At 31.6% G+C, this 22,098-nt stretch overlaps 1 protein-coding gene across 2 annotated transcripts; it reads left to right on the top strand.

Annotated features, from left to right (window-relative positions):
- The first annotated feature begins 4,158 nt into the window (after positions 1-4,158).
- LOC114174955 (serine/threonine-protein phosphatase 4 regulatory subunit 3-like) lies at positions 4,159-20,386 on the top strand. Of its 2 annotated transcripts, XM_028059690.1 has the most exons (24): positions 4,208-4,565; positions 7,160-7,240; positions 7,795-7,894; positions 8,020-8,104; positions 8,191-8,240; positions 8,464-8,543; positions 8,784-8,843; positions 9,212-9,311; positions 9,402-9,479; positions 9,661-9,728; positions 9,850-9,918; positions 9,997-10,074; positions 10,157-10,252; positions 11,905-11,975; positions 12,321-12,398; positions 12,500-12,593; positions 14,733-14,831; positions 17,429-17,646; positions 17,734-17,848; positions 18,423-18,554; positions 18,629-18,736; positions 18,805-18,914; positions 19,003-19,104; positions 19,188-20,386. In XM_028059690.1, the coding sequence occupies exons 1-24, from the start codon at positions 4,521-4,523 to the stop codon at positions 19,708-19,710; spliced, it is 2,640 nt and encodes an 879-aa protein (XP_027915491.1). In that variant the 5' UTR covers positions 4,208-4,520; the 3' UTR covers positions 19,711-20,386. The 2 variants fall into 2 exon arrangements, 1 of the variants encoding a protein (XP_027915491.1); XR_003602788.1 differs by lacking the exons at positions 17,734-17,848; positions 18,423-18,554; positions 18,629-18,736; ... (1 more) ...; positions 19,003-19,104; positions 19,188-20,386 and having other exon boundaries at positions 4,159-4,565; positions 12,505-12,593; positions 17,429-17,624.
- The last annotated feature ends 1,712 nt before the right edge of the window (positions 20,387-22,098 follow it).

The following is a 22,098-nucleotide window of genomic DNA, read 5'->3' as shown; positions in this document are numbered from 1 at the left end:
ACAAAATTTTTGTTGTAGATGAAACTTAAATAATTATTTAATTTTAAAATATGATATTATTTATCATCACCTTTTTATTTACTTATTATGAATTGATACTTTGGTAATTAAGTTGCTAATATCATATTCTATAATAAATTACTTTAAAATTTAAACTTCATTATATTACCGCTAATGTTCTTAATTATTTGTATTTGGAAATATTATATATTTCTTTTGAAATATATCCATCTTTGATAAAAATAAAGAGAGTCTTCGAGAAAAATTTCTTTCCATATGATGATTGTTATAAAAAATAAGACTGTGAAATCAAAATGTAAGATAATTTTTTGGTACAAGATATTATTATTTACATTTAAAATCTATAACTAAAAATTTTATTTTTGATTTAATTATTAATAAGTTCAATAATTTAAAAGACAATTTGTTAGATATAAACAATTTTTTTAGTTATAATTATATTAAATTATATATTATTTTTTATTAGTGGCAACGATAACATTATAAAATTTTAGTGTATTATTTTGACTTTTCCATACACTTAGTAGATAATATCTTTGACTCTGTATAAGCGATCTCCACAACAAAAGTGATAAATGATGACAATTAACTAAAAGTGACAACAATGGTAGAATCAATATTGTTTGTAATGATTAAGTGAAAATAAAATAAGTTTTAATCACTAACATGGAGGGTGGGTCAATTGGTTGTTTGAAATATTTTTTTCTATCAGCATATTATTTCAAGTTATCTAATAATTTAAAATAATAGGAAATATAAAGACTATTTTGTTTCTTGTTGAATTCGTTCAATTTAGTTTTTTTTTTTTTGAGTTAAGTTTAATTTTGTGATAATTCAATTTAATTTAATATTTTTTGTTTGATTTGTATAAATGACATTATATTCATCTTTGTAAATGTCACCGGTCAATTCATAATATTTTTGTATTTTTTTTTTCAAATGTTAGCTTTGTATTATGTTATGTGATTGTGTTAATACCAGGTGCCAATTCGGTTAATGTATTTATATTTTGATTAAATTAAGTTATAATTTTTTAAAATTAAACAATGTTGTCTTATACCAAAATATAGTTGAATTCAATTTTCCTGCCAATAAAATTAAATAGATTACAAAACTTGTTATATTATTATAAATTTTATTTAATTTATAAATAATTTAAGTAGACAAGTTAGGTTAAAAAATTATAATATATTAATAATTACAATGAGAACTTTACATTTTCATTTTTAATATTTTGTTTTTCATTCTCTTTGAAGGTGAGTTGGATCTTGTTGTTAATGGTCAACTTGCTTGCAAGAGAATATGGACATGTATATTTTGATCAAATTTAAAATAAGTATTTCTTTGAATTTAAATTAAAAAATAATATTAATTTTAATATTTAGGCAAGAGGCGAGATGATCTGATGTATAAAGTATAAAATTTATTTTAATATATATATATATATATATATATATATATATATATATATATATTATATGAGTTATAATTAGGTTTGATTATTAATTTGGTTATATTTTAAAAGAGGTACATTGTTCAATACAAAAAAATGAGAATTGAATAAAAAAAATAAATATTACAATAATTAAGACAATGACACTCAACATTCACACATAAGATTAAGTGACATTTAACTATTACGTGACACAACACATACATGACACATATATTTATATCTATTTATCTATCTATATATATATATATATATATATCAATTTAATGTTATATATTATATAAACGAGTTTAAATACAATTTGACTTTACATAATTTTTGTATAAAAATAAAGCTTACCTCACTTATATATAATTTGCTTTTATATATGTGAGGTGTCATTAATACACTCATTACATCGAATGTGATAATTGAAAATGCCACAACGTGGGATACATAAGTCTAATTTTTAAATTCCGATTAAGAATAACTCTTATGGTTCTACCACCGTATTAAAATAATATGTTTAAGTTTAACTCAATTATACTATTGATTTGATAAAATAAGTTTTGTTTCTACTTATATAATATAACTTGAATTCATCTTTAACCCATGTGAGATATCAAACATTCTATAAATATATTAAAATTAATTAAACTATACATTTTTTAAGAAAAATTGTGAAATTCCTTTAAAAAACTTTTACGAAGTAATTTATTTATTTTTTTTACTTGTGTTAAGGTGATACACGGAAGAAAAACACATAGAAAAAAAATATTTGTATAAATTTCAAAAAATATTTTAACATTTATAAGATTTAATAATGGATAATGGAAATTTAACATATAACTTAAGACTTAACACTCCTCCTCACTTTATTAAATATAAAGTTAAATATATTTTTAATTCTTAAATTAAAATGTGAAATAAGAATTAATTTTTGTTATAGATTTTGATATATTTTAGTCTCAAAACTAAAAAAAAATAATGAATAAAATTATAATAACATTACAAGATTAACTTTTTTTATATCATAAATAATGTTTTTGATATTTGAACTTAAACCTGTCGAATAATGTAAATAACATAAATATAAAAGAAAAAGAATCGCAGAATTAGATTAAAAAAATTATATATATTTATTTATAAAATTTGATGACTAAATTACGTTAAAAATTAAAGTAAGAATGAAATCCAATTTTAAATTAGAACTAAAAACTGAAATATAAATCTAGTATTCATTATAACAACAAAGTTAAATGAAAAAGTAGTAGGTTGTTGGATATTTATAATTAAGAATATTAATACCATCATATTTATTTTTTCCAAATCAATATTTTTATTAAAATAATACATGTTTATCCCATAATGACTTTTTTATGTGAAATAAGTATCAAATAGTCTTCAGTTTCATTAGTCAATATCTTAATTTAAGGATTTTTAATTAAAATATAAACTTATTTGGTAGTTATTCCCTGAAATCCTAGCTTAGTCACTGTTCTTGTAACTCAAGTGATTTCTCAAACTAAACAAAAACTTGTTTACATTGTTCAAACCCGTGCGAAGAGAACATGTGGACCCACTGTAAAATTTTAAATGTGACTACTTAATACACATGATAAATAGTCTCAATTAATAATCTATACACATTAAAAAATAGTACAGATAATTAATAAAGTATAAAAAAATAAAAATATATATATTTAACTTCTTTCAAGTGAAAAAGGATTGAGATATAATAGATATGGAATTGAAGGAAGAATTCACTTTCAGAGTCACTGGTTTCCGCAATTGAATGACTAATGTCATTTTTTCAAATCAATATCAATTAATTACACTCAAATATATTTTTAGTAATCTGTTACAACATGTAAAACTAATTGGTCAAATCAGATATCACTTAGTTAGGATGTTCATCCTAAAACTCACTTATGTTAGTAAAAAAAGTTTGAGAAATAATTTAGCTTTCATTTAAGTAAACCATAATCTTTATTTATTTTTTGGCCAAGATGTTAGTATTTTTATTAAATAAAAAGTCAATAAAATATAAATTATACGTGTTTATAATTAATATATATATATATATATATATATATATATATATATATATATAAAGAAATATTATATTTTGTATGTATATTTTATAATTTTCATTTTATTTTTAATTATTTTATAAATAATTTATTTTTAACTGTTATTCAAAAAATATATTTTTTTAAATAATTATATAATTTTTTTAATTACATATTTTATTTTATAAATTTTATATTTAATAATTATTTTAAAAATTAATTACATATTTATTATTATCTTAATTTAAATTTGTATAAAAGTTAAAAAATACGAACACAGTCACAAATTAAAATATGTCGGTTACTAGTCAATTTGAATGAAAAAACATAATATATTATTATTAATAAAAGAAGAAAAAACAAATAAAATATATTTTAAATGATTTAATATTTATTTTAATTTTCTTTTGAACTCAATCCTATTTTTAGTTTCTAAAAGAAAAAGAGCAGCAGTGACGTGAAAGTTGAAAACACAGGAGGCATAGCGGCGTGACCGTGTAAACCCACAATCGCTCGATTAATCGTTTTTGTATAGATTTTCCAAAATTCCAAACAGTCCGTAATACCCATGCCATGTGATTAAATTGCGAAAGAAAGAAAGAAGCGCGCAATCGCACGGATCGCACTGAAGTCAATGGTCCAGTTGTAATTTTTCCGAAACCTCCAAGGGCATTAATGCGATTCCATGCCATTAATTCAATGCGTTAAGAGTTTTCTACTTCTCTTTTTGCTTAATCGAAGGTCGGGGACAGTCTTGCACAGAGGAAAATATTTAAGGGGAGAGAGAAGAGAGAGAGAAAGAGAGAGATAAGAGGGAGAGGAGAAAGTTCACGCACTGCTATGTTGATGGCGGTTAGGGTTTCCTGTTGATCCCGCGAAACTTACTTCTTTTGCTGTAATTGTTTTCCTTCTCATTCTCCTTCTCCTCAAAAACCCTAATTCGAAGCCCCCAAGATTGAGTGTGCCCGTTCTTGCTTCAATTCCGAGGAGCTGCGATGGGAGCGCCGGAGAAATCACAGGCTAACACTAATTCGATGCAGGCAAGCTTCTCTATTGTAATTTGATACCTTATGCTTTTCCCTAGAATCTAGTCTCTGCAGTTTTTTCGCTTTTTTGATGTTGTTTGGACTTCGATTTAATTTATTTGGAGCCTTTTGATGTACTCAAGTGTTAGCTTTCGTAAATTCATTTGGATTGGTTTTCATATGGTATCACTCGGGTCCTGATGTGCTTCCTCCGTTGCGTGTGTATGGTAGCAAGTTCATCTCATAAGATATTGACTTTGAATCGTCTCGGACTGGTTACCAATTGAACCATGGTTCGGTGCTTTATGCTATTAGAGAATTGGGTTTGTTAGGTGCCAATTAAAGTATCCAAGCAAGTAGGCTAGATATACACTTCTTGTTATATTAATATCTGGTTATAATTTCTTGGAAATTATACCCTGGACTTTTAGGATGTTAGAAATTGAAATGAAGGTTAAGAATATAGTTTTTTCCTTCAGACCTTGTCTTGGAGGTTATTGGAGGTTATCGCGGTTGGGCTCGTGCTCTTTTGAGCTGTAGTTATTTGACAAGGATCCAACAGTGTTGGAATTTTTGATTTGAAATCCTTAGATATGCGCAGACCTATTTGAGCCTGAAATGAATTTTTGGTATATCCCAGGATTTTGGCTGCAATTTGGTTGGATAGTATTCTCCGTTTGAATTTGTATACGGTGGGTTAGAATTTGTGCAGTTGTTGTAATGTCACTGTGCAGTGAGCTAGTTATGGATTTGTGGTCCAATTTATAGTCTTGTTATGATTTGCTGCTGTTAGCTTGGTGGTCATTAAATGTACACAGTATTTTTTTTTTCAGCGAGTTACACTGATTTCCCTTTTTTACTTTTCTCAACCTTTTTATTGTCAATACCCTGTAATCAGCCAGTGGTGATGTGTTTGCTACCACCTGCTATTCAGAGTTGAAATTGTACTCAGTCCACTGTATCAATGTTTGAACGTGAATTGTTATGCCTTAGGCACATTAGGAGAAGCCGACTGGAAAGACTAGTTCACTAGGTGGAGTCTCATGGTTAAATTTCTAGTTTGCTACATTGAGCTTCCTATCCTAGTCAATCCGAGACTCATAATAGGATACTCGGTGTTGTGTTCTTAATACTGATGATTGGTTCCCTAGTGATTATTGGTATCCTACTTAAATCTAAAAATATAATAATATATCCATTTGTTATAGTTTCTCTGGAATTTTAATTGGATGTTTGTGTAGTTGTTTGTCTTTTGGCTTGTTTTCTTTCACCTACTTGTTCTGCTTATGTGTAGAAGACTGGTCAGTTACTTAGTTTAACTTTTTATGAGAATTTATCAATCACTTTCATTAATAATCAAAATTCACATATTGTAAGCTAGTAGAACTGATTTTTTATTCGAAGATCAACACTCAGAAGTACTATACTTGTCTTTTTAGTGCTTTAACGTTGGTTTTATCGCAAAACACCCTCATTACAGTGAGGAAAGAACTATCTGGTATTAGTATTCGAATGATCTAAATCTGATTACATTTGAGTCATATTAATCACTTGGGAAACGATCAACAAAATCAAGAACACGATGTCTAGTATCCTTTATGAGTCCCGCATTTTGTAGAATAGGAAGCTCGATGTAATAAACTATTAATTAAGCCATGAGAATTTACATGTTGTGAACCCAAAAACATATTCTGTATTAAAAGATTGGTACTCAATAGTAGTATATTTATCATTTTAGTGCTTTAATGCTGGTTTTATTGTGAAACATGCTTATTGCATCTGTGGAAAGTAGATCATATGGTTTTCGTGTTCTCGTGTGAGGCATGTTCAAACTTTTGTTACATTTCAATTATATTCTTCTCTTGTGCCAATTTACTCAAACAGTTAAGACTAGCTTTCGAAATTAACAGAATCTGTCTCCTTTAATCTTTACAGATTAACTTGAAAAGATACTTTAGTACTCTTTTGAGATAAATTATTGCAAACGATGTTTGTTGATAAGTTAGGAAGCCTAAACATTATCCACTTGGTCTTCAGAACTGAAGACAGAAATTGTATAGTTTTGGCCTGAGAATTCATAATAATGGTAATATTAATTTTCAGTGCTTCATGTTTATTAACTACTATCAACTTGGAAGAAAAAATATTTTTGTTATACTTTGCGATTATTATATATTTCTTTTCTTGTTTGATGTTCTTCTGATTTTTCTCGTACCAATTTCTGAAGTTTGGGCATTCTTGTTTCATTTGGCTCATACAAAACATTTTCCTTTTTGGCCTTTTTTTTATTTCCTAGTTGCTTCACATTCTTTATAGCAGAGTATTTAGATTGTTTTTGAATTAATACGTTATAATTAATTTAGATTTCACATATTCAATAACATGAATAATAGATATTTTCATGGGACCGTAGCTGTCTGCTAAAGATTTATGCATATAGTTTTTTGTGTTGTCTTTACTTATATTGTAATACAATTTATGTATTTTGGAATTCTGACATGCAATATGCTCTTATCAGCGTTTTCTTCTGTATTGCTATAATGTGTGGTTGTGAAGAAGCACACATGTTCATTTCTTTTTACTTAATCTCTCTCCTAATTGGATTTCAGCGTGTTAAGGTATATCGTCTGAATGATGAAGGGAAATGGGATGACCAGGGTACTGGTCATGTCTCTGTTGATTATCTAGAGGTTTGTAAATCTTTTTTTTTATGCTTTAATTTGTGACATGACAGCTTGGTTAATGGCATCATTTAATTCGAGTAGTTTGTTACACTTAGTGGAAAAAAGGCTTTTGATTTGCTTGAAGCTTTCATTAGTGAATGACCTGCCCATCACTTTTAGCTGCTTTGTTTTCCCTCAGGTAGTGTTTAGATTGATGACTTCTAAATTATAAGAAATTTGAAATGTATTTAATTGCTTCGATTATTATTTTTTATTTAGTAGTGGGTTTGCAATGTGGATATGGATGCATTAAAGTTGAAGTTGTAACACCCTATATTAGTATAATTCTACTACTAATTAGAGCGTTACAGTTTTGATATTTAGCATAAACAAGCACATAAATATATACATTGTACTTACAATCCTCCAAAATAAAAATATAATATCTTTCAAAATTTAATACTCTTTTAAAGATATACATTGTCATTTATACCTGGTTTTAATATTTTCTTTTTCTTTCTCATTGGACAAAATTCGAGATTCCTTGCATCGAACATAATTAAGTATAAATCTTAATGCAGCGATCAGAAGAGCTGGGCTTATTTGTTTATGATGAAGACGATAATGAGACCATACTGTTGCATCGCATCAGTTCTGATGATATTTATAGGAAACAAGAAGGTAGTTAGTAGCTTTTATGCTTCCTCCCTCTCTTTCTCAGTAAAGGGAAGTTGTCATTCATTTATGCTTGAAATATAAGGGGTTGTTGTTTTATCAGTTTGATGGATATGCTTTTTGCTCTTCAGATACAATCATCTCATGGAGAGATCCAGAATATGCTACAGAACTGGCACTTAGCTTTCAAGAGACTAGTGGTTGCTCTTACATATGGTTAAAACTTAACTTATGATTGTCTATTAAGTTGCGTTTTTCTGCTGCTGTATATTGAGCTTAATTAACATACGTGTTTTGTTTAGGGACCATATTTGCAATGTGCAGAGGAATATGCATTTTAATACATTAAATAGTAAGTAATGCGAATTTAATCTCATTACCAGCTCTATGTTGGATGTGCTTATGTTTTGTATCAATATTTGAATGTTCAAGAAATCACCAATGAATATTATTTTCTATGAGCTAATTTTAGCTTCTGCAACAGAGGAATGTAATGTATACTGCAGAATTGTGCTATTTATGTACTTGTTTATGGGTTTATTGACTAAGTCTGATTTTTTTGCTGGATATCTCAGATGAGCCATTTCACAGTGTCAATAGTGAACCAAGGGAGTTGCCTGCTGTTGAGCTTTCAACACTTCCTTTGATTTTAAAGGTTTGGACATTATGTTAATCTTACGATTTTCTGCTTAAAAAGTGAGACTTTAAACCTAACTTAATATCATAAAACTAGCTTGTAAAAGAGGTTTGCACACGTTTATACACTATGAACATATTTCTAGTGAATGTGGGATTTCTAACATTTTTGTTTATATCTTTCTAGAGTAGTAATCATATATGCATGCATAACATTAAACTCAATGTCTTTTGGTTGATTTTTTCTTTTGGTTTGCAGACTGTCGTTGACACTGGCTTTGCAGATCAGTTGCGGCTTACAGAACTAATATTAAGTGATGTAAGCTAACATAAAACTCTTGTGATTGTGCATGTTTTGTCTTCATTCGGTACACTGGTGACCTTCATTTTGCATAATTTGGTGATCTCTCCTCTCGTTCAAGTCTTGATCTTTATAGTTGTTTTTATTGATGTTTTGGTTAGAGAGTTTACTGTAATGGTGCATATCACAGACCTAGGACAGTCCTTATCCCAGTTCCTCTATATAATCAAATTTTCTGTAATTTGGGTATCATAATTGTTCATATAAATAGAATGCATGTGATAATTAATGGTGCTATCACTCTGTCACACTGAGCTGCACTCCCTGCTCTTCTTCTAGTATGTTATATATCTGTACATTCCTTTTCATTGGGGTTTATATTGCAGCAAGAGTTTTTTCGGAAACTAATGGAAGTATTCAGAATGTGCGAAGACTTGGAAAATATTGATGGCCTTCACATGATTTTCAAAATAGTCAAAGGGATTGGTCAGTTTTCAATTTTACACCATTTTCACTTGGATCCTGATTTTGTGAATCATGTTTCATTCATTCTAGTGATATGTTTCTGCATTGCAGTTTTGCTAAATAGTCCAGCGATTTTTGAGAGAATTTTTAGTGATGACTTTATAGTGGACATTATTGGTGCCCTCGAGTGTAAGTGTTTAGTCTTTTTCATGTCTATTCTCCTGTGGTTTTGCTTTAATATTTTATAATACTTTGTTGGCTGTATTCAGGGCAAATAAAGGTTTAAATTTGATTTAAGTGATTTAGACAATTTCATTTCTTCATTCTTTCCCTCCACCTTTTCTGAACCACTTGTTTTAGCAATATGCAGATGATCCAGAGCTTCCCCATGTTCAACATCATCGTAAATTCTTGAAAGAGCATGTTGTTTTTAAGGAGGTATGATACGTACGCTATTCCTTTTTTATTTTTTGGAGAGCTGTAAGTTAGGTGGATCTTTACTCTGTAAATGTCATAGGATTTTTCTTCCTATTAATATGTTGCCTGTTTTATCTTGTAGGCTATACCTATAAAAGATCCAGTTGTGTTGTCAAAGATTCATCAGACATATAGAGTTGGTTTTTTGAAGGTTTGGGTCTTTATTATGCTTTCATGGCTGATTTCTTTCCTCTTCAATATGATTTTTACCTTCCCTTCTCACTTTCAGGATGTTGTTCTGGCTAGATTATTGGATGAGGGTATTGGTGCAAATCTTAACTCCATAATACATTCAAACAATGCCTACGTAAGATTTCATTAACAAAGAATGGAAACATCATTTTGTTTAGTGAATGTTGTCTTTATGGTTGTCTGCTGTTATTTTTTAGGTTGTCTCTTCATTAAAGGATGACAGTACATTTATCCAGGAGTTGTTTGCTAGGCTAAAATCACCCACCACGACTCAAGAATCAAAAAAGAATTTGGTAAGCCTTGTTGAAGATTTGTTTTATCTGTTTTTCCTTGGCTATACTTGGAAGAAAGCTGTTCCTCCTTTGTGGGCTTGATCTGTCACCAATATGAGTGATTAAGGGGGAATTTTTTTCATAACATTCCCCTTCTAGTTAGTAGTTACATTTTGTACTCTGGAGATAGATCACAATCCCTATAATGATCACTCATCTAATAAATAAACTTATATATGTCAGTGCTATTGTACAATTCCATCATGATGTTATATCATATTTGAATTTGTTCTTGCTTGATGATGTATCTTATTACACATTTTTGGTCATGTGGTTGCATCTGGTTAAATTTTACATTTTCACTTGTTAAAGAAATATAATCCCTGTAAATGGTCTCTCTGTTCTGTTTCATTTATTCCCCGTAATCAGCTTAGGGTTAAAAACTTTGGAATGTATAATGTCCTGAGTCATGTTTTCTATTGTTAATCAATGTAAGTACTACTGGTGTGGAACACCTTGTGCTCCACTTTCAGATTTCCTTGAACAATGCATGTCCATTGTTGCTGACACTGTCTACTCCAGTAAAGGTTCTCCTATTCTACGGTCTTCAGCTTGATCACAAACTAAATATCAATCTGTGATGTTCAAACCATCGAAGAATGTGTTGGTATAAAGTGAACCCATGTAATCTGAAGTGTTTGTAGTTGCAGTGGTGCATTCACATCATCTGCTATTTTTACATCTGCTTTGATGGAACGAGGAGATATATTGATAGAGTTTAGAGCAAGGTAGTTTTAACCAATGTTACTAAAGCTGACCAAGCTTGGCCGCCAGCTGGATTGGTTTGGCCACCAGTTGGAAAGGCCAATCACTGGTTCAGTTTAGATACTAAATCGGGCGTGCTAATGAATTGACACTGATGTCATCAATCCATACATAAACTGGATTGGACCATGCAAATTGTCTCTTAGCCAACTGGATTTTCTTGGGGCCAAGGCCTTCTGCTTGCTGTAGTCATAGTGGTCAGACTTAAGTGCAAGTATCTGTGTGTAAATCGGATTTAACAAGTGCAAACCTCCCCTAAGCAAAGTAGAGGGTTTCTCATGGTGCAAGGCTTTTTGCAGTCATGTGGTTTATCATTGTTGCTTGCTAGTCACAGCCGTAAAAAATAAGTGCAAGTATGTTTGTAACTGCATTAGGCTGTAGGCTGTTTGTCAAGCATGTATGAGTGCAAATACTTGTAGGTTCTTGTGTCATATGTGATGTGTAAGTACAACAGCAGTAACAACAACAACAAAGCCTTATCTGCCTTGGAAATTTTGATTACATTGATCAAATGATGGCATTCAGCACACTTGAAACGAAAATAGTGAAGTGCTTTGTTTATTCTTCACATTTATTTTATTCCAAAAAAGTCATGTAAACCCATATGCACCATAACAGAGTAATTTGGTAGATTACCTCACTATCAGAATAGGGTCAATGTTTTACTTTCTTTAAAATGAATCATGTCTATGTAGCTGTTATCATATATGTTGAGGTTGTATACTATTAGTTCTTCCTGCCTTGTATGGCTATATTTCTTTAGTGAGCAAATACTGCCTTGTTTGGTGCTTATAATTTTTCATAGATTCATATTCTAAATAGTATTTTCCTCTTATTGGGGTGGACAGGTATATTTCTTGCATGAATTTTGTAGTTTGAGCAAGAGCTTGCAGATGGTTCAGCAGCTTCGGCTTTTTAGGTATGTTACATGGTCTCATGAGATAGCTGTTTTTTCTGCTGGTCTCTTAAGAATGAATCTGGTTGAGCACATTAAATGAACAGATGCTTCTTGCTTTCCTTTGATTTGTTTTGGAGTTATTCAGTAGCTTTTAGTGGAAAACATTTTTCCTTAGTCTGCTATAAAGTATGTCATGGTGGGCTCAATTAGGGTTTTTTGATTAAGCCCAAGCGGAACACCTGAAGAACAATTTGCACACACTTGTCAAGGAAACTTTTGATACACTGTAATGCCATTTATTTATTCCATATCTGAGGAGTTATTTAATCCCGTTGGTTATTAGTTTTAAATTCTGAATGTATGCAGGGATCTAATGAACGAAGGCATCTTTGATGTTGTCACCGATGTCTTACAAAGTCAAGACAAGAAGCTTGTGCTAACTGGGTATTGCTCCCTTGTCAATTTGATTGTGTGAAATTCAATTATTATATTTGGTACAGTCCTTATGATTAATTTCTAATATGAAATCACTGTGATGGTTGCAGAACAGATATCCTCATTCTTTTCTTGAATCAAGATCCTAATCTCTTGCGATCCTATTTTGTTCGACAGGAAGGATTTGCCCTTCTAGGACTTTTGGTATGTTTTGTATGCAACTGAGTTCACATATAATTTCTATATGACATTCATATACAAAGATTTATAATTGATAACAAAATTTATAGGTGAACCTATGTATAGTGTTCTCTGTTGCTAAACTGCATTCTGAAACCAGAAGTCTGTTGTGTTATTTAGTGGAGTGTTTTTCTTGTTTCCTTGTATTAGTGCTACCAACTGTTGTAGGATAAATGTGTATTCAGTGATGGTAAAACTGATGTCTGACATCATAGAGTGAATACAAGCCATGATATTAAGATTAAAGATTCAAAACCAAAGGAAAGAAATTAATGATTAACCAGAGGACTGTTCTGATAGCATTAACTTTGAACAGTTACTGCAAAAAGTCTGAGTAAAAATGGAAAATGGGGGATAGGTTTAGATAGAAAGGAATATGAAGAACTCAGACTTCGAAACATCTGAAGTGAAGTTTGATTTTGCTTCACTGTTTCTGTTTATGGTTTTTCTATACTGTTTTGCAAAATAGTTTTACAATTTATTTAAAAAAAGAAATTAAAAGAAATCTGTTTGCGACAGTTTTAGAAGAAGTTGCAGAAGCCTTTTTTTTTTCTTTTTTCTTTTAAATTTAGACAGTTTTCTGATTTTGAATTTTCAAATCACAAAACTTACGTACAGTTTCTATTTTACTGTAGGTGCTCAAATTTGGAGTTTTACTTTGATAATTTAATGTTTATTAAATGTATCCCATTTTACTGAGGTGAAACTCTGAATATGATTGTAATGTACTGTGTTTTCTCCTTTTTAAAATAGTTGATAAAAACATGCTTTTATGTCAAAACCTAAAAACTGTTTTTATTGGCAGCTATTAAAGAAGCCCCAAGTATCCTTGAAATGAGTATTGCTTTAAGGTAAAAGGACATCTGACAAAATATTAAAATCATCCCAGTAGGATAATTCAGTTCAGTGGAATTGGGTGCTTAATCCTGTGTTTGGAAGCAACTCTGGATTTGAAAAATAAGTTCTTCCTAGAATCAGTAAACAATTATTTTGAAATTTGAATATTGTTTCATTTCTGACATGCGGAAATTGTTTCTCTGACTGGCAGCTACATTGATAAGGATAGGAAGAGGCCTTCTTTCCATTGATCTAATCCTTGGCTCCTTATTATTCTATTGAACTTTGTTCGAATTCTTTAACTGTGCCCCCATCTACGGGTTGCAGATTGGTCTGTTTTCCTGTGAGATTGGAAGCTCCAATCTGAAGTTCCAATTCCAAATATAATTAAGTGGCTGGAAATCCATAAGCTGGATTCCTGTTGGGTGATTCATTGCAGTGATGTTTCTTTGAGTTTTTTTCAAACCAATCTGGGGGTGATAATATTTTGGCCTTTATATAGTTCCCTGGTAGTAAATTTAGTGTGGAAAACTGCAGTTCCCATGGTCTCCCGTGCACAAACTAATGAAACTGATGCTTCTGGGTTTTTTGGTTACATTTCTGGGAATATTGAAAAAGTATTCTGAAATTTAATGCATTTTTGTTATCAAAATGATTCTGAAAGTTGTTATATCTTTAATTAGTTATGGTTTATATTATGTGTGTGTCTTTATGACCTTTTCTTATTGCAAAATAAAAATTAATAACATGTATTGAATTTTGAGTTGTCTTTTTTTATCTTTGAACATTTACATATTTTTATTATATAAACTATTTGTGTTGCATCTACCACCTTTAGATAAAGCAGCCACACCATGTCCTCACTCTGGAACTAATTAAAATCTAATTATTGGGAGGCATAATATTGACGAGAAATGAGTTGGATTTATTATTGACTGTATTGCACAATAAGACTACTGCTTTTCTGTTGACATCACAGCGGTTGTGAAGCAGACTCAACGGTAAAACAGTTGTAACTGACCATGATCGTTGTAACAACTGACCACAATGGTTGTAACAGGCATCTGACTAACTAAATCAATTACAGAAAATGATAACAAACTTCTATATACAATGGAGTTATACACACCCATACGAAATATGCGATTTATGGATACTACCCACATAGTTTTAATATTTACTAGTTGATTTGCTATATATGTAGTTATGGTTTATTGGAAAGGGTAGCCCGGCTCATATTTATTATACATGCTATCTTTTACACAGGTTAAAGGAATGCTAACAGATTTTGAAGAGAACATGCACTGCCAGTTTCTTGAAATTCTTCGCAATTTACTGGACTCATGCACATTGTCTGGATCACAGGTTCATGATTTCTGCTATTTTCTGGAGCCTATCAGTTCTTACCTTGCTTGTAACTTCTTGTTGTATGATCGTTATCTTTCTTGACTGATATATTTATGTTTGTTTTTCTTTTGTAGTAGCTAATTTTTAAGTGACTCGTTTTAGATTAAAAATTTGTCAACTCAATTCTTTGACTTGAAATTTGCATTTCCATGCCTTGATATTAGTTTCTTTTGCATTTATATACTTTTTATGATGGAATTTTATTTTGGTGAATTTCTTTGTTTTTGTTATACTTTAGTGAAAATTAATAAAATGTATCGAGGGTGGAGGGTGCAATTTAGAACTTACTGTGGTGGTAGCTTTTCATTTGGAGTCACTGTATTTGTGTGACTTTTCTTTTCTAGATTTAAATTCTGTGTTCTAACTGATAGTATACTAAATATTTGGACAATGCAGTCAGTTAAAATTAAAAGTCAGGCTGAATATTTTTATGGGGACCATGTCTTTTTTTTTTCTTGTTGATGAAACCATGATCGTGTGATCAGAACATGATTATTGACCTAATGAGCTTCTCTTTTGAGTTGCGTAAAAAAGAAAAGAGAAAAAAGTAAGTTATTTGTTAAAATGTAAAATAACAAGTGTCATTTGGAGCTGTTATATAATTAGCATACTTTGAATAGTAACAGTCACGTTGACAGTTAAAAGGAGAAAGACAGGCGCAGATTTTATTAAATATGTTAAGAATTGATATTTGAGAGAGATAACTAAGCAAACTTTTTATGGAGTAGTCATTGGTGCTTGAGAAAAAAGGGAGAGAAAATTTGAGTGGATCCATGTCAATTACGCACTTGAGTACACTTTATATTTATTGATGAAACACAGGATGTAAACACATTTACCCTATTTTCATAATTCTCACTCCCTCTCAAGCTAGAGGATAGAAGCCATATTTACCAAGCTTTTTATGTGCGTACAAGCAATTTGAGGATCTCTTAATGAGTTGGTGAATACATCAGTCAATTGTTCATTTGATTTTTCAAAGCTAGTTGTAATATTTTCTATTTAGATCTTCTACCTAATAAATTTACAATTTGTTGAAATATGTTTGGTCATCATAGGACATTGAATGAGGCAATATGGTAGGCAAGCTGATTAAGATCAATGAAACATCCCAAACCTCAATTCTTTAAGCAACCATCTGAGTTCATGTAGCAGCGTTAGCACTGCAGTGAGGCAACTAAAAATCAGCAGAGTAGGGTGAGAATTGGCATGTACAACTTTCTCAAGTTCTCTCATAGGAAGGGTGCAGTAAACGGGAACATATCACAATTCTCGATTGGGTACATACGGGAATTCACTTAACAGAACAGAAATATTTCAACTTTGGCATTTTTGTGGACAAAAAATGGATGGGGGTGGGTGCATTTTGTGTGTAAAACTAATACACTAATAATTAGTGGAAAATCTGTTGCATCAATGTGAAGAGAAACGATTAAGATGAGTAATTTGGGAGATAAGTAAGCCCTAAATAAAGATGGGAGGTTATCTTCCAAGTCAGGGGAGATATCTGTTGTGCTGGATTGGTTGCTGATGCAGGTACAAATGCCTCTTTCGAGATGAGAATGGTGTTTCTCTTGGCTGCCTTTTGCAGTGAGCTTGGGAGGTTGCTTTATATGTGCAGCAGAATTGTGGTGAATTTTTCATGGTTTGGAGTTGGCTTGGTGTAGAGGCTTTTTGTAACATTGGGATTTATATGTATTCTGAGATTGCTGAGGTTGTTAGCTAGCAGATGTTATCGCTTGCACCCATGTTAAACCTCGGTTAAAACCACCATGTTCATCAATTTACGGGGTCACGTGATTTAGCAGTCATGTTTTATGTGAGGCTTATTAGGTTGCATAAGCCTTAGCTATGTTTGGTTGGGGTCTTAATTTGCAGAACTTAATATTTTACGTACCTCCTGACTTTTTTCTCTAATTCCTTGAAGGCAGATCTTACCTGTATTTTCTTCTAGATGTTTCTTGTCTTGAATAAATTATTCGGTCACAATAAATGTATAGGGAGAGGTTATTGCTATGGAGGTGGATAAGCATACTTAGGAAGAAGCAGTTTCATACTTTCAGCCTTACGGACAAGATTGATTTTCATCAGGAAGCCTACGTTATTTTTGGGCAGAAAGTAGGAACAGAAACAGTTATATACTAGAACATGTAATACTGACTGTTTTTAGGGCTTATTAGAATATGATGAATAGTAACTGTCATGTTGATAGTTTATGATGGTAATTTGGGTAGTGAACTCATCTAACAATCTTTTTGACCATGTGACAGCCAAAGTCTGCTGCACTTTTTGGTGATTTAAAAAAATTCTATTTTTCAATTTATCAGCTGGTGTTCTATCATTTTTTTCTTGCATTGCATTTTGATGTCAACATACTAAGTTTTGTTTGTGCAGGGATAAATTTTGAATGTTGAATTGTATTTTATATTATATCTGCTGAATTGTTGGAAAAACTTGTCAATTAAAGTTTCACGTAAGATGAAGTCTATTTCTATGTTGGCATGATGGGTAATACTAGAACTTGTTTTATTGACTATTTTAGTTTTATCTGACAGAGGGACACTATTATTGACATATTCTTTGAGAGGCATTTGGGGCAATTGATTGAGGTTATAACATCATCTTGTCCTTCCGAAAATACTGCTGGTGAAAGTGACAAATCGATAGGTCCTGGGCGAAGCGCTCATTGTCAGAGTAGAACTAAGCCAGAGATTCTATCAAACATATGTGAATTACTATGCTTTTGTGTCCTACATCATCCATACAGAATAAAGTATTCTCTTGCTGCTCTGCAGTGTTCAGTTGATTTTGTACTATTAAGCATGAAAATTATGTTTACGGTTCTCTTTGCTGTTTTTAGGTGTAACTTTCTTCTTAATAATGTGTTTGAAAAAATATTGCTATTGACACGAAGGGCAGAAAGATACTTAGTTGTTGGTGCTGTCCGGTTTGTACGAACTATTCTCTCCCGCCATGTAAGTTCAAATTGCCTTGACTTCAAAAAGAATTAATCTTATTATATCACTGTTCAGGGGGGTATGTAATGTCGACAGAGGCCTATTATTACATTCTTATGATAGAGCTAAAGTCTCAAATCTGTCCAAATAAAAGGTGATTGAGAAATAAATCTGGGCACAAATACAGTAAAGTAAAGTACAACTTTTACTGGTTCATTATGAATTGTGGAGATAATACCCATTGGTGCAAAAAGAGAAGAATTTTATTTTGTGGTAGATATCTCAGTTTTGTCAGCTGCATTGATGGCCTGGTTTGACAATTTAGGGGGTTCTGTCTTTAGTATTGTCATCATGACATCTGCAATGGCAGCTGTATATCATGCAACTGATTTTTGCTGCAGGGAAAGCCTGGAAAGAGTTTAATGTTTTTTCTCATTTAAATATACTTCATCATAATTGTAAAAATCATGTAATTTGTGAATTATATTGAATGGTTCCTTATTACCAAGGTTAATGTTTTTCCTTTTAGAAAAACAATTCATTGGCCTATTTACTTGCATTTCATCTAACAATTTAGAGTGTTAAACTGCAGGATGAGCATTTGATAAAATATGTTATTAGGAATAACGTTCTGAAACCAATCATTGATGCCTTTGTTGCTAACGGCAATCGCTACAATCTGCTTCATTCTGCTGTTCTGGAGCTTTTTGAGTTTATTAGGAAGGTGTGAATCTTTAGTAAGTGTTGTGGATCTTAAATGCCTCAAGAAATCTTGAACTGATACGTTGCATTGTACAGGAGAATCTGAAAGCATTGCTGAAATACATAGTTGATTCTTTTTGGGACCAGCTGGTGAAATTTGAGTATTTGGCGTCCATTCACTCACTGAAAGTAAAATATGAGCAGGTAAACCTTTTTCTTTGGGTATGACTTGCGGTTGAAACACAGGCTTGAGTTCATGTGCTTGCTTGCAGTGTTTGGATAATGGTGGGACAAAAGATGCTGCTACTGTTGTGGACCTTCGTAGACGAAATGATGAGCGTGCTTTGGAGAAAGAAGAAGAACGATACTTTAATGAGGACAGGTACATTATCTTCTTTCCTGATCATTCTAGGAGATTTTCAGTTGTTTATATAACTAGCATGGGGTCTTACTTTTCGAGTATTTGATAGTGATGAGGAGGATATTGCTTCTGCATCTGTTCCGCGGAATCAGAAAGGGCACCAGCAACCTAATCTATCCAATGGAGTTGCTTCAAGCTATTCACAGTTAAGGTAGACTTCTGTTTCTTAGTATTATGTTTAACTTTCTCTAGTCCATATGCTATATAAAATTATTTGTTCATCTTGATTTTCAGTCCAAGGTCACTGGTTGACTATGAGGATGATGAGGACGATGAAGATTACAAACCACCACCAAGGAAGCAACCTGAAACTTCTGAGGAAGATGATGGGGTACTGGAGTCTCTCAGGCTAAAGAGGAAGTTGCCTTCAAAAGATAAGGAACCTGAACTTGTGAAGAGACAGAAGTTATCAAAGAATTCTAAGTCTAAAGATAGTGTCTTCTTGTGTTCAACATTGAGCCAAGCTACGCTACCTAGTAAGAAAACATCAATCAGCTTTCAGACAAGTGGTCGAATAGTTGAGGGGAGGACGGGCTCTTGTGAAAATAATGAGGGAGATGTACAAAGTATTTCTAGAAGCAGTTCCGATAATAGCAACACTGCAGGAGAAGACAATCACATAGAGAAAGAGGGTGAAGGCTCTAGAAACTTTTCCGATTGCTTGCATGCAAAATCAGATAACATACAATTGGGTGGAGAGGACCATCCATTGGTTGCCCCAAAGTCCTCACCAGAGATGGCTGTAAATGGATCGTAAGCTTTCACTCATCCAAGAAGGCAAATTATTTGTTTCATTTGACGTCTAGATTTGCTGGTGGGTAAGTGGTTCTGACTACATACATAGAGCTTTGAGACGAAGGAAATTTACCTACAAGGGGGTAAATTCTGCTTATGCGTTGCATCGAGGACGTGGGAATACTGTACAGTGCCACTGAGAGGCGGGGAGATATTAATACAGCAACGTGGGTGGATATGCTCCAATTCTTCAGTTTGCTATTTTGGGCCCTTGAGCTTATTAGTTGTTTTTGTATGACATTCCTGAAATAATTTTCTTAATTTTCCCCGTCCCCAAAATTTACCTCTTCCAGCTCATTTATTTTCGAAGTTTGTCAGAGTATCCAAAGTGCAAATGAGGGGTAATCATGTTATATCGTATCCCTTCTCAGTGTTTGAACTTCATGATTGAGGGCACCAATATCTTGTCCTACACAGCTCTTCCATGTGTCTTTTTTCCTCCTTTATTTCGGTGGTGGGAATACGTGCTGTGAGTATCTAAGGCCCATTTTTCACTAATGTAGGGAATTGTCAGCCGTTGTAAATCTATCAAACTGTTGAGTATTGCAAAGAACTCTTATGCAGTTTTTCTACATCGCAACTGGATTTTACATTGGTTAATTATTGATGCGTGTTGCTGCCGCGAACCCTTGCATCGATCTTGTATTTTCCTTTCCTATTTCGTATTACAACGCATTTTGTACTGAAACTGCAATTTTGCAATAGCCCAGCATTTATCCTTTAATACTAACGTCCTTTTTTATTTGGATTGGTTCTGATTACATACAATAGATCTGTGTGGACTGAGTTCGAGACTAAGTATATCAGTAGTGGAACCAAAGCTATGAAACTCAATTCATGATTTGCTTTTCTAGAAATGTGAACTGGTAGATTTGGTGTTATTTTCTTCATGATATGCCAATAAAAATACTTTCGGAACCCATCTTGGAAAAGATAAACGAAAGACGTATAGCTTATTTGTTTTTCTGTTCAAGATATCTCCAACCAATGTTATCTCAAACCTACATTTTCTTTATTTCGCAGTAAACACTGTATTGGAATGAATCAGGTGATTACAAGGGTATCAAACCTCAGTTCAGTTCAATGGAACAAAAGTCCAAACATGCTTAATAAGTGAGATAGTAACTTCTTTCTGTGGCTGACAAAAGTAACTCGCCATATCTTTTCACCAAGCACTCCTTCCCGAAGTTTTTTCTAGTCCTGCATTTGTGTATGAAGCTATTCATAAAAGTGTTGATCCTTTGATTGGGGGAGATATAGCCAAAGATAGAAAAGTGTACATGATCTGTTGGAAGGATATAAAAGTAACTCCAATAAAACCATATTTTAAAAAAGTAACTCGGTGTTAAGCTAGATTTATCAATTCAAAGAACTTTTTTCTTCTTCTATGATTTCTTCCTTTATTAATTTGTAATTTCTTTTATTGATGTACACTTTACCTTAATTTTTAGAATTTTGTATGAGATTTTAATTAAAATAAAAAGTCATGATATTTTTTTATTATTGTTGTCATTTTTCATGTTGTTGTTACTTATAGATTCTCGCAAGTTTGAAAAATTATTTTGTTTCACATTTTGGTATTTTTAGTTGTTGTGTTGTTGTTTCTATATCAAAGTGGTATAATAACTTTTTGGTTTGGAGATATATTTACTTGCTTGATCAATGAAGACAAATACAAATATGATTGTTTCAAATGTTAGAAATTATTTGCGAAACAATGGGATCTTTTCACTTTTATTATATGTTGAATTGTATATCTAATTAAGAATGAGATTTTGAGCACCAATAGGTGTATGATTTTATTCTAGACAATGTTAATAACCGCATTGTTAATATGCATATGCTAGAAGTGAGAGACTATTGAGTTCTTGTATGTTTCTAACTCAAGCAATAATAAATTACTTTTGTTGAATTGCTTGATGAATTTGAGGTATAAATCATTTAATGAGTTTCAAGGACTTGTAGATTAGTTGTGACGAACGAATATCAATTTCGATGATAAAATTTTGGAACTATGGCTATTGAATATTCTTCCTGATACTTAAAAGATATTTTATATTTTAATTATAAATTCAACCTCTGATGACATATTTTTTTCTGGATGGCAAATATTGGTGTTCTTAATGAATAGATGATAAGGAAAATATATGATTTTTCATCTTAGTCTGAGGTGCTTATCATAGAAAATAGAAAAAAAGTAAAAAATGAATCAAAGAATACTAGAGAAGAACATAAGCAAGTTCAATTCAAAATATAAGAATATAAAGTGTCATTATTGTAATAAACTTAAGCACATTCAAACTGATTTTGTAGAGTTGAGTTAGATTTAAAGTTCATTTCTAACATGAAG

This window comes from Vigna unguiculata, chromosome 3, assembly GCF_004118075.2.
Source record: "Vigna unguiculata cultivar IT97K-499-35 chromosome 3, ASM411807v1, whole genome shotgun sequence".
In the NCBI taxonomy this organism is placed as follows: domain Eukaryota; kingdom Viridiplantae; phylum Streptophyta; class Magnoliopsida; order Fabales; family Fabaceae; genus Vigna; species Vigna unguiculata.
This window is presented reverse-complemented; position numbering and strand designations above follow the sequence as displayed.

Excerpts from the sequence above, each read along its gene's own strand:
- LOC114174955 (XM_028059690.1), top strand. The coding sequence starts at position 4,521 with ATGGGAGCGCCGGAGAAATCACAGGCTAACACTAATTCGATGCAG. Across the intron at positions 12,399-12,499 it reads AAGAAGCTTGTGCTAACTGG|AACAGATATCCTCATTCTTT; the intron begins GTATTGCTCCCT and ends TGATGGTTGCAG. Across the intron at positions 14,832-17,428 it reads GCACATTGTCTGGATCACAG|AGGGACACTATTATTGACAT; the intron begins GTTCATGATTTC and ends TTTATCTGACAG.